The sequence below is a fragment of the Patella vulgata genome, chromosome 8 (genome assembly GCF_932274485.2).
Source record: "Patella vulgata chromosome 8, xgPatVulg1.2, whole genome shotgun sequence".
NCBI lineage: Eukaryota > Metazoa > Mollusca > Gastropoda > Patellidae > Patella > Patella vulgata.
This window is the reverse complement of record NC_065886.2, coordinates 52,968,813-52,982,530: the sequence shown is the minus strand read 5'-3', so window position 1 is coordinate 52,982,530 and position 13,718 is coordinate 52,968,813. Positions and strand designations below refer to the sequence as shown.

At 36.4% G+C, this 13,718-nt stretch overlaps 1 protein-coding gene across 1 annotated transcript; it reads right to left on the bottom strand.

Annotated features, from left to right (window-relative positions):
• Positions 1-2,798: 2,798 nt before the first annotated feature.
• LOC126831079 (gamma-secretase subunit pen-2) lies at positions 2,799-13,191 on the bottom strand. The gene is made up of 4 exons (XM_050561702.2): positions 13,173-13,191; positions 11,144-11,222; positions 8,699-8,803; positions 2,799-3,703 (listed from the first exon to the last, which is right to left on the bottom strand). The coding sequence occupies exons 2-4, from the start codon at positions 11,202-11,204 to the stop codon at positions 3,564-3,566; spliced, it is 306 nt and encodes a 101-aa protein (XP_050417659.1). The 5' UTR covers positions 11,205-11,222; positions 13,173-13,191; the 3' UTR covers positions 2,799-3,563.
• Positions 13,192-13,718: the final 527 nt, after the last annotated feature.

The window sequence follows — 13,718 nt, the reverse complement described above, 5'->3', positions numbered from 1 at the left end:
AATCGGGACTTTCTACAGCAGAACGGTGCCAACGTTATGCACTGCCCAGCCCTTAGTTCGGACTTAAACCCGGTTGAATATCTTTGGGATGAAATTCAGAGGAGACTTAATAACGTCGTATCGAGATCAAACACATCCGATGGATTGCGCCAGGCTTTTCTGAGAGTGTGGTTACAGGTGCCAATGGCGTTCATCAATCATCTGTTCCACTCAAGTACAGACGCTGAGCTGCAGTTATTGACACTCGCGGTGGACACACCAGATACTGATGTATAGACTGATGTACAGGCTCTAAACCTTCTCGTAATGTCTTGGAATTGTGATGAATTAATCACTAATGTGTCAACATACTGTTCACAAGAAATTGCTTTGATCCATTTAGTAAGTCGTTTTCTAGAATGATATGATTAAAGTGCTTCTCTGATTTTGAAATCGTACTGACGGGGTTTTTTTTTTTTGGGGGGGGGGGGGTTGTTGCTTAGTATAGTTGATAGATGTGTAGAGAATTGCACGTGCGATGGGTATTTATAGACTCTAGCGCTGAGTATTATCATTTATCAAGGGTTAGAACCTGTAGATTTCGTCAAAGTCTCGAGGTGTAAACAGGCCTAGTGCTAGGGATGGAAGGGAAGGAATGTGGACTAAGGATACACGAGCAAATGCTAGATCTACTCTAGGTGACCAGAGCAGCTTCACCAACAACCAAGCTCTTCACCACACAGATTCCCACTTCTTCCTGACTCCGACAAGAAAATCTGATCGCCTACCAAAACATCACCAGCTACAACCAATTGATCTCCACTGCACCTTCACCAAACGAACAACGCCATCCACTAGAGCCCAGCACGAACAGAGAGATCACCAACTGATGAATGAGGAATTTAAACTAGGATTAGGGAAAAGGAATGAGTAGGCGTCTTTAGGACAGTCGGTTTTCAATTTGAGCGACAGACTTCTCAGCCCCCTACAAATGAACATTCTTAACAAAGGCCTTAAATTCATCCGAACCCCCACAATAACATTCATAGACCTCATCGCCCAGGCAACTGATCGCTTCTAAAGAACACTTTCGTTGACTTTCGTTCTTTAGAACAAACTTGGTAGAGGTAAAAAATTATTCACAGAAAAATCCATATGAAAACCACTTAAAAAGTTTCGACGAAATGAACACAGAAATATCATCCCTTCAACCACAATCACAAAAACCAAATCTCAACCGAGCAACAAAACCAGCATTAAACACCCTCACAAAAGACAAAAACATAATAATTATGTCATACTGAATCGCATAGACTACGTCTCAGGCAGAGAAACAATTAAATAATCCTAAACATTACACTAAATTAGACCAACCCATCTTTAAGGACACCACAAACTTAATAAACAACATCTTACATGAAAATGAAATCTAATGAAATGGGGTTTAACGTCCTACTGTTTTGCTCCGAACTGGGCTAATGAAGACGGGCATACGCCATACAGTGTGCTATGAGGGAAATTTTGCCCGGACAGCGGCACTACGGCCTACTCTTATATCGAATTCCAACTGTCAAGGGATCTTTTACGTGCACGCCAATGTGTACACGGGACCTCGGTTTTTCGTCTCATCCGAATGACTAGACAGCTGTCCTTGTTAGGCCCTCCGTCCTGCATCCCTGACAAGGGGGAACCACGCCGGAAAATCGGGATGAACTTTCTCGGCCAATGCAGGGATCGAACACCCGACCTCCAGGCTAGCGAGCCAGCGCCTTACACATCTTACATGAATTTCAAGACAATGAATACATGACAGCAAAACAATATGATTATCTATCCGCTAAATCTGATTGTCGACAACGAGATTTCTATACGCTACCAAAAATACATAAAAACCCAGAAACGGAATGGTTTATACCTAATAAATTAACCTAGGGACGCCTAATAATATCAGACTGTGGCCGCGAATCATACAACGTATCACAATATATAGACCATTTCTTATTACCCCTAGTATGCCAACAGCCCAACACCCATCCTACTTTAAAGACACTAACGATTTTATTCACAATATCAAACAGTTAAGAGTCCCTGAACACACCATCTTAATCCATCGACGTACAGAGCATGTACACGAACATTGATAATACCATAGGAGTTGATGCAGTTAGGAAAGCATCCAGGCCGGAAGAAGAAATCCTCAAATTACTCGACATTTGTCTTAGGAGGAATGACTTCGCTTTCAACAACCAAGTATACTGCCAGTCTTCCAAAACTGCGAAGGGAAAACGATTTGCCCTCGAGTTATGCAAATCTCTTCATGGCGGAGTGGGAAAAGGAAGGTTTGCCATTCTGCCCATTAATACCAGATTTCTATGAATGTTTTTAGATGACATTGTCATAGTCTGGACGTCTACACTAGACAACTTTTGGACGTTTTTCATCATTCCGAACATCATCCATCTGTCAAATTAACGGCAAATGTAAGTCATAACAGCACAGATTTCCTTGATACTACCGATTTAAGAAAATAGGCTATGAACTATGAAATAAAATGGAGTTTAACATCCTACTGTTCTGCTCCGAACTGCGCTAATGAAGACGGACATACGCCATACAGGGTGCTATGAGGGAAATTTTGCCGGGACAGCGGCACTATGGCCTACTCTCATATCGAATTCCAACTGTCAAGGGATCTTTTATGTGCATGCCAATGTGTACATGGGACCTTGGTTTTTCGTACCATGCAAACAACTAGACAGCTGTCCTTGTCAGCTATGAACTATGACAACCATGGTAAGAATGATAGAGATGCCAATTGGTAAAAAAAAATAATATTTATTGATTTGACAAAAGTATATGGTAGAATACATTTGGAAATGGAATGAGTGCGTCATCAACACTTTACATACGGTCAATTGGAGACTAAATAACAGCCCCACAGAAAATTCTAATCTAAGTAATGTAACTTTTAAATTATATACAATAAGTGGCAATGAAACTTTATGTTTATATAAATTATAAATAGATACAAATAGGTTATTTACAGACATAATACATATAGAACACATAAATTACCATGGGTCTTCCGAAAATCTGAAATTATGTATTGCATCGGGGGCATTAAGTAAGGTTAGACAAAGAGCTGACAGTTCTCGCTATATTAATTTAAAAAAATAGATAATGAAAACAGAAAATGCTGAAATTTCAGTCAAATTGCTTCACTCTGAACCGAGATATTAGCAATTCAATTTTAGGCCTAGCCTCAATCGTCATTACTAACATTGCTACGATAATAAACAAAGTCTCGATTATCCATTTTTATGTTAAATTATCCAACGATGACATTGAGAGTAGATTATGGTCTGGATAAATTAATTAATGTCTAATTAATAATTTAGATAATATTTCTAGAGTAAAGAAAGACCTGCAATAGGCAGATTTAGCTCTTGAATAATGTATGTTTAAGCATATTTAAAACATATGACTAAAAAAAACTCTTTAAGCTTTTAATCATCAAGTGTTTTTCAGCCAGGTTAACAAATGCCTTTACAGATCAGTGCTGTTTAAGTTGTTCATAACTGTTTTTAAAGTTCTCCCTTGGGTATGATGAATGACATATAATCAGCTGTGGCCCCCCATTTACTTCTATTTAACTGGAATATGACCACCCAGGTGATAATAATGGCCATCCAGATTAATGTTCCTATCATTGATCTTATTACATCTGAAAAATAAAATAAAATAAATAAAACATGAATGAATAAAATGGAGTTTTATGGCACGTCAGCTCCATGGTGAATTTAACGAGAAATAGAACATACAATGGGCATCCTTGCTAGAGATAAATGGGCATAATTTAACGCGACATCATAGAGGAGGCGGTTCCACGTGACATCATTGTTTCGCTTAAAGCATTGTTTTCCTGTACATTCATTACGAACTGGTGTATTGACGTTAGTTTTTGTTGTTTATATGGAATTTAATCCTGATAATTCGAAATACGGTTCTCTTACCATCGATAAGGTCACGTGGAACCGAGTTTTTACTAGCGAAACACGAGAGAGAGGAGGAAGATTTAACGTCTACTCGACACAAACTATGTCCTTTCGGGAACAAGTTCGATATCGTCTAGAATAATGTCCAGTTGTGGCCATAAAGGAAGCATAATGGAAGGTTTGATCCTTAGGTGAACTTCTTGGTACCCATTTTGGTCTGCAGCTGTTATATACATTTTCAAAAGTGTTAATCATCATAAAACGACATAAGACATAATTACCCTTGAAAGAAATGTAAGTTAATATTAATTGAGATTATAATCTGCAGGTGTTATATACATTTTCAAATGTGTTAATCATCATAAAATAACATACATGTAGAAAGAGAGAGAGAGAGAGTTTAACATCCACTCGACACAAACCAGGTCATTTTGGGGACTAACATATGGTTCAATTTTATTACAATAATTCGCTTGCGCGTTGGGGTCTTTAGCAGTATGAGGACGCCGGTAGGAGCGGGAGAAAACCCACAAGGTTGGAGAGGCGACGCCCCCACCCCGAGAAATTAAAAGATGTGTTAAAGAATAGAAAGATAGGTTGCCAGGCAACGAAACATACGCCCACAGCAGCTAAATCGTCCGGGCGGTCGACAAGGGTTGTCGTATATTTATTCTTTTGTAGGTAATTGGGGACCTTTACAAGACAGTTCAATACAGATCAGATTATAAATTTTGTCGTTGGAGGGTTTACAAGGTTCTACAAACTGAAACAAGGGTCTCAACTTTGGAAGTAATCTACAGAAATTGTTGAAATTTGACAGGCTTTTTCGTTTTACTAATTTGAAAGATAGGTTGCCAGACAACGAAACATACGCCCACAGCAGCTAAATCGTCCGGGCAGTCAACAAGAGTTGTCGCATATTCTTAGCAACAACTCATGAAGTAAATTATTAGAAATGATTGAAAATCGCTAAAAATCAATAGGATTCTTCGTCTCATGACCTTAAACACTGTGTATAAATTTAAAGTCAATCGGATATTAACTTTGGCCTCTAGAGCGTCCACAAGCAATTGTAGACGCCGGTCGGACGGACGGACGGACGGGGGCGACGACAATATACGACCACATAAAATGCATATTAATTTCATACAGATCATATGATCACTTTTGTCATTCAAACATTCACAAGGTTCACAAATCGCCATAACTCTAGAAATTATTGACGGAAAGGGCCATAACTCTAGGAGTAATTATTGTAAATTGCTGAAATTCGATAGGCTTTGTGGTTTCACTAATTTAAATAATGCATATAAATTTCTGAAATTCAATAGGCTTCTTCGTTTCACTAATCTAAAATTAATGTATATAAATTTCAGAAAGATCGGATGATAACTTTTGGCGTTAGAGCTTTCACAGGGTTCAATAAAGTGAAACAAGGGCAATGACTCTAGCCGTAATAAACAGAAATTGCAGAAATTCAATAGGCTTCCTCATTTCACTAATTTAAATCATGCATATAAATTTCACAAAGATTGGGTGATAACATTTGGCGTTTACAGCGTTCACAAGATTCAATAAAGTGAAACAAGGGAAATAACTCTAGATATAGTAAAGGGAAATTGCTGAAATTCAATAGGCTTCTTCGCTTCACTACTTTATATAATGCGTATAAATTTCAGAAAGATTGGATGATAACTTTCGGCATTAGAGCTTTCACAAGGTTCAATAAAGTGAAACAAGGGCCATAACTCGAGACGTAATAAACCGAAAATGCTGAAATTCAATAGGCTTCTTTGTTTCACTAACTTAAATATTGCATATAAATTTCACAAGGATCAGATGTTAATTTTTGGCATTAGAGCATTCACAAGGTTCAACAAAGTGAAACAAGGGCCATAACTCGACATAATAAACAGAAATGATTGAAATCAAATAGGCTTCTTCATCTCACTAATTTAAACATATATCAATTTTAAAACAATTGGATGATAACTTATGGCGTTAGAGCGTTCACAAGAAATTGTGGACGACCGACGTACAGACCGAGTGACGGGGACGACGGCTACGTCCACATTTCAATGTGGGCTTATAAAAATAGTGATTGGTGTCGAATTCTTCTGGTCGAAATATAACAATAAATAACAAGATGTCTAAACTCTCCTTCCATACTATGTTAATTAAAGATACATTTATATGGAAGCTTAGATAAAGAGTTGGCAGTTCTCGCTATAATAGTTAAAAACAAGATTATGTAAATGGATTATGCTGAAAATTGCTTCACTCTAAGCCAAGAAAACCTTATTTTAAAATCTCTATAGACTCGACTGTCATTGTTACAGTCTTGATTATCAATTCAAAATGATTTCTTGCATTTATTCAAATGGTCAGGATAATAAACTATAACACATACTTATGGAAGAATAATTACTGATTTATTTGGGCGACGTTTCGAAGAGTATTCTCTCGACGTTTTCAAGCAAGTACAGTAACAAATGTGTAGAGCAATTATATATAGACAAGCAATAACAACAATTCAGAAACCATGCATGACAACAACAAGATCAAAGGAATAAAAACAACATGATCAAAGGCAATGTACATGTGTAGGATTAGTGGTCAGGATAAGTTAAACGATTACATGTCATTTGGGACTCGCGTCATTTGGGACTCAAAAAAATATGACCACGACATTTGGGACTCGGGTATACGACGTTTGGGACTTTGGTATACGTCGTTTGGGACTTTGGTATACGTCGTTTGGGACTTTGGTATACGACGTTTGGGACTCGGGATAATTTATTAGAAATAGGCCAATTCAAAACACGAAAGAAAATATTTATTAACATGAAACACGTGGTTAGTAAAAGGCTCAACCAAACGATAAAACATTAGTTGCACTTACGGTTCTTTGATAATCATCGTTTCTCATAAAAGTTATATATTTATTTAAAACGAATAATATGCAGATTAATTTATTTGAAAATGACCTACACAAAAAACAAAATAAATATTTACACTACATGCAATCTTTTTTTTCAAGCCCCTGGAAATTGTTAACGATAATCAGTGAGCTGCATGTTGACATGCTTGTTGTAGATGGCAATACCAATATATAAATTAGTGCGTACAAGGCAAAGCTTTTTTGTGGAAAATATAAGAAATGGCAACGATCAAAGCGGGATAATTAAAGCTGATTAACTGATAATCCCGATGTTATTGCAGTATGTTCAAAGAAACCTAACGGTTCTTTGGTGGATGAGGAAAAACATGAGTTGTCAATCATCGAGAATGGCGGCCGTGTGTTGATTGCAGTTATACCGTTTTCACGAAAAAACATTAGCAGTGGTCGGTCGATCAAGTTCGTTTACTTGCAGATAAAACAAAACAAAGGAGAACTAGCAATGTTTATCGCGGTCTCAACAATTGCCGATCAACTAAATAAAACGAAAGACAACTAAGACAGCTGTTACTATATATCTCATAAATAAATAGTCCCAACTGTCGTTTATATTGAGTCCCAAATGTCGTTTGTGTTAGGTCCCAATTGACGCCAATCAAGTCCCAAACGTCGTCAACTGAGTCCCAAATGTCGTTTATGTTGAGTCCCAAATGACATGAGTCCCAAATGACGTGATACCAGAAAACATACATTATGCAAGAGCTAAATTTGCCTATTTCAGATCTTTTTTTAGGCCTGAAATGTTATATAAACTATTAATTAGATAATAATTAACTTATCCAAACCATAATCAAGACTATGTTTGTTATCCTACCAACTTAAGTAATGATGATCGAGGCTAGGCCGAAAATTCAATCGCTAAATTCTCGGTTCACAGTGGATCAATTTGACTGAAATTTTCAGCAAGTTCCCTTTACATTATCTAGTTTTTAACTATTAAAATGAGAGCTGCCAGCTCTTTATCTAATCTCCCATAATGTATCTTTAATTAATATCTAATTAATAATTTAGATAACATTTCAGGCCTAAAGAAAGACCTGCAATAGGCAGATTTAGCTTTTACATAATGTATGTTTAATGAGGGTAGATATAATTTAAAATAATCTATATATATATTTGTGACTGTCGTTTGTCTGTCTGTCTGTCTGTTTGGGGTTGGCGGCTACACTAGGTCTGCCCCGAGTCTGAAATTTGGGGTATAGGGTTAGCTCGGACCGAGGAGTAACATAGGCCAGGTGGCGTTAGTCTACCACTTCCAGTTTCGGAGTTCTGACCCCCGAGCGAAGCCGGTCTGTTCGGGGTTGGCGGCTACACTAGGTCTGCCCCGAATCTGAAATTTGGGGTATAGGGGTAGCTCGGACCGGGGAGTAACATAGACCAGGTGGCGTTAGTCTACCACTTCGGGTTTCGGAGTTATGACCCCAGAGCGAAGTCGGTTTGTTCGGGGTTGGCGGCTACACTAGGTCTGGCCCGAGTCTGAAATTTTGGGTATAGGGGTAGCTCGGACCGGGGAGTAAAATAGGCCAGGTGGCGTTAGTCTACCACTTCCGGTTTCGGAGTTATGACCCCGAGCGAAGTCTGTCTGTTCGGGGTTGGCGGCTACACTAGGTCTGCCCCGAGTCTGAAATTTGGGGTATAGGGGTAGCTCGGACCGGGGAGTAACATTGGTCAGGTGGCGTTAGTCTACCACTTCCGGTTTCGGAGTTATGACCCCCGAGCGAAGCCGGGTATCCTGCTAGTAACCAATCATTTTAAGTTAACTTACATGTTTTTATTTGTTTTTGTTCATCAAATTGTGGTTTTCTGAAAGCTTCATTAAAAAACCATACTGAATTAATACACCATAAAAATGGAAGCAAAGCAAATCCTCCTGAAATAAAAATAAAATGTACACCATAGTAGAAATAAAATATTAACCTTAAACATACATTATGTAAGAGCTAAATCTGTCTATTGCAGATCTTTCTTTAGACCTAAAATGTTATCTAAATTATTAATTAGACATTAATTAACTGATCCAGGCCTTAATCAACTCTCGATGGCATCAGATTTCTCCGATATTAAATAGATTAGAATGGTTCAGTGATACTTTGATTTAATCAAATATGGAGGACCGAGACTAAGCTTCGATCAACCAGTACTGTGGTTGAAATTATTGTACACGTCTGTCAAGCCTTCAAAGGCTAATATCTTCGTTTGCAATAGAGTAATTTGAATGAAATTTTCAAATTATTCATTTTACATCATCTACTTTCGAACTATTATAGCAAGAATGGCTAGTTCGTTATCTAAATCTTACATAATGTATCTTTAAGTAAGAGGAATTTAATTAAGCTTGACACAAAAACACTGAGTTCAGACAAATAATATACTGTATGTTAAGGCAGAATACATCAAATAACTCGCCAGTCTAACCTCGGGGGTTTTCTCTTTAACAAAGAAATATAATGAAGTGACAAAAACACCAGAAAAGAAATAAAACAATTTCCAACCTATTACTGGCAAGGGCCTTATTTTAATCACTTCTTTTGCTATAAATTAAGACAGTCAGAAAAGTGTCCATTTTATATTTATAATACATTTTAAAAAGCCTATTGTATCGAAGTGAAATTAAATAACATCTAATCTTTTGATCAAAAAGATAGGTTGCCAGGCAATGAACGAAACATACACCCACAGCAGCTACAGTGTAAGTCATGACATCACGGCAGTCAACAAGGGTTGTCACATATTTTTTTCTTTTGTCGGTAATGAAACATTTATAATACACTAAAATCTAATTAAGAGTAACAACTCATTAAGTAATTATCAGAAATCATTTGTTTGCCCCATGCTAACATTTAGTAAATAAAACATTTAATATAGATTTAGCTGTTCAAATTATCAAAAATCATTGAAAATCAATATACTTGTTCGTCTCAAGATCTTAAACTCTGTGTATGAATTTAAAGTCAATCGAATAATAACTTAGGCCTGTAGAGCATCTGCAAGATTTTTCGAAGTAGTCAAGGGCCATAACTCTGGCAGTAATTATCAGAAATCCTTGAAAACATATAGGCATCTGTATCGCATGACCTTTAACATGGTGTGTAAATTTAAAGTCAATCGGATGATACATTTGGTCTCTAGAGCATCCACAAGATTTCTCAAAGTGTTCAAGGGCCATAACTTGTGAAGTAATTATCGGAAATTGTTGGAAATCAACCGGCTTCTTCGTCTCATGACCTTGTACACTAAGTCAATCGGATATTAACCTTAGCCTCTAGAACATCCACAAGCAATTGAGGATGCCAGACTGACGGATAGGCACAACGGCAATATAGGGCCACATTTCAATGTGGGCATTTAACAATATTGCTCTGATTACCATTAAAATAAGGAACTAATTATTTCCAAGAGTGGTTTTATTTTATTCTAAATTACATAACACAACACAGTTCTATGGATAAAAATCACTATATTATATGCACTCAACATTTGGGTAAGATCAAACAGTACAATTTGTTCATTTAAAGTAGTTAAGTCTCTAACTCAATATGATCCAAAATCTTCAACATTGAAAACACGATTTATTTGTCAAATTAAATCAACATTCATGTTGTGATCTTACCGGAAAAAGATGGGCTTTTGATATCCAATATTTAAGAGAAAATAAACATTTTACCATTGGTACACGAATCGTGTACCATAATGCGCTTCAGCCCCAGTTGTATCAAGAGACTCGAGGGACGAGGCTAGACACATCGCACCAAATCAAACGGCGTATGTAGACTGGAATAACCAGACGCTAGAAATTTGCACTCGCTTGAGACTGCTGGCTTATTTCGCCGAACATAACTGATTTGAAATTGGAGTAAAAATGGAAACCATTGAATGTAAATCAGTTTACATGTATATACATTCATATTACAGTATTATATGCATTGCGACCCACTTTTGACAATTTCTAGGTCCCAAATGTTAGCGATTTAGCTCCTTTAAATCCGAGCCATTCTGTTTCATGAGGTTTTGATTAATTCCGATTCACTGTTTAAATCGACCCATTTAAATTTAAATATTGTAAATTTCGGGTGTCAACACAGAATACACGTAACTCATTTAATAAAATGAAATTAAGCCTATAAATATACATGTAATAAGCTAACTGGACATTGTTGATATTCTATTTTTTTTGGATATGATATAATGAAAGGAAGACTAAATACCATACCTATATAATATTTTCTACACAGATTCAATTTTTCTTCATTCTGAACACGTCGTAAATCCATTTTGTTTTTTCTCAAATACTGCAAAATAATAGCACAATGAAAAAAGATTACTTTAATGTAGCATTTTCGTGCTTCATTACAAGTTTATGTTCTGATGAGTTATAATAAAAAAATTAAGGGACAGATTCTAAAATCGTTCCAGTGAAAACATATTAAACCCTGATGTTGAAATATCTGTAACCAAAGGTAAGGAAGGGTACCGGTACATTTGATTTGTTTTCCCCACCACCAGCACACTGGTCTTCCACCCTGAATTTGGTACACCTTTTACCCCAATCAGGTGATTGCCCACAAGATTTTTCAAAGTAATGAAAAGACAATAACTTCAAAATAATTGTTAGAAATCGTTGAACATATACATCTTCGGTGTCAAGAACATTAACACTGTATCAATCGACTGATAACCTTAGCCTCGGACAGGGGGAGAGGGGCAAGGGGGGGTTTGAATAAAGCTCTTTTCTGGTAACACAGGAGTTATAACTGAAACTGTAATCTATAGACTGTTGGTTAAAAAAAAAATCCAGATCGGCACAAGATACACTGAGCAAATCAGGCAATGGACATGTCAACATAGTCAGAGTTATCTACCCTCTATCAAACCGCATCCAAGCTAGATTACATGTCTAATCAATGACATCACATATAATGATATATATCATGTAGGCCAAAAAAAAAGGGTTCTGTTTCCTGTAACGGATGTAAAATAGGGTAGGGTCGGTAGGTAGGGTTGTTTTTTTTTTCTCGTTTTTTTTCTTAATGTTACATTGTTAGATCTAGTAGATGTACCGTAGCATAATATTCTGTGCGAAAATCTTCAATTTTATGTTAGTTTGAGTCAGTGCCGAGAAACATGAAGCATGAATAGATTGGTGGATGGAATTCTTGGGTAATTGTTTAAAATGTATCAGAGGCTAGATTATGATTTAAATATTCTCTTAGGGGGCAAATGAACTTTTTAATCATTCTATGCTAAATAAAATAATAGCGTAGGAGGCCATTTTGTTCAAGGGAAAGAACTCGTGATGAAAACTTAAAAAGTCATATCGTGCCGTTGCCCGAAATAGGTCCGTAATAAATTTATTTGTCTTCTTTTAAATACCAATTGAGCAGATCCTATTCACCTGATTGAAATATACGTTAGCTTGTTTTTGTCGAATTGCGTGCCGTTACTCAGTAGAACGAAGGTTGTGAGGATTATGGCTTTTCGGGATGTGCTGTGTTAAATCTATACGAAACCTGTAGTCTTGATTTTCACATCAGTTAGCAATCTCGCGTCAACAGTATGACAGTTCTTAATAATCGTTCGCTGTACAGTACTCACTTATTCCGATCGGTAAATGCAGATTCAAAGAACGATGACATTTATATCCATTTATAGCAACAAATAATAAAGCCATTTTCACGAATCCGGTAGGCTTAGAGTATTTTTTTTTGTTATTTCTAATTTTTGAATTTTATCTCATCTTTGTGTGTATCATATTGTAAAGCGCTTCTGAACACAGTTGTGGAAGTAGCGCTATAGAAATGTATGTATAATAATAATAATAATAATATTTTGAACGGTCGCTCGTTGAAAAAAAACATTTTTTATTTCCCTTGACACTAAAAAAAAAATTGAGTCGGCAGGTTTTGTAATGGGTCGGTCGAGTTACCGGAAACATAACATTTTTTTTTTGGCCATATATAACATCGCCAATGAAAATAATTCTCACACTAGTCACACTATTTATTTTGTTCTTTTTTTTAAAACAAAATTAATCTGTAATTTATCCAATACTCATACAATTTAAATCTAAATCAAAATCAATTTGGAGGAGAAGGAGGGGTGGGGAGGGGACACCCCCTGCAAAAAGTTTCGCCGCCACCGCCGCCCCCCACCCCACAGTGGAAAAATTGTTGACCATAAAAGAAAATTCAGACCGGAACCGGATACACTGGGCAAAACAGGCAATGCGCATGTCAACTTACCAAATCTCGCCCAAGCGAGATCACGTAACTAACAAAAATAATTCTACACACCAAATCTCGCCTCATAGAACTATTTCTATGACGCGTCTAATCAATGACGTCACATATTTTTTACGTCAATGAAAATAATTCTCACACTTTTTTGTTCTTTTTTTAAAAACAAAATTAATGTATAAAATCTAGATCTAAATAAAAATCAATTTTGAAAAACGAAATTATTTAACATTTTTTGTATCACTTGGACTTGAGAAAATTAATTATGAAGGTTTTATATTTGACAATAATCAGCTTCGCTCTACTCAGGCAATGCCTGTTACATATTACAAACATCTCATATGGTTCGCCTTTTAGAATCTTACATAAATGTAAAAATATTAAGTAAATAATTTACATTTTAAGAGTAAAACACTAAAATAGGATGACAAATTTTTACTTCCTGTCGGGTACCTGCGCAAACGTCATCAATTCTTGTGTAGAAGTGACGTCACGAACGTAATGCATCCGTTGAATTAATATTAAATATGGTATAAAAATACGAAACGCAAA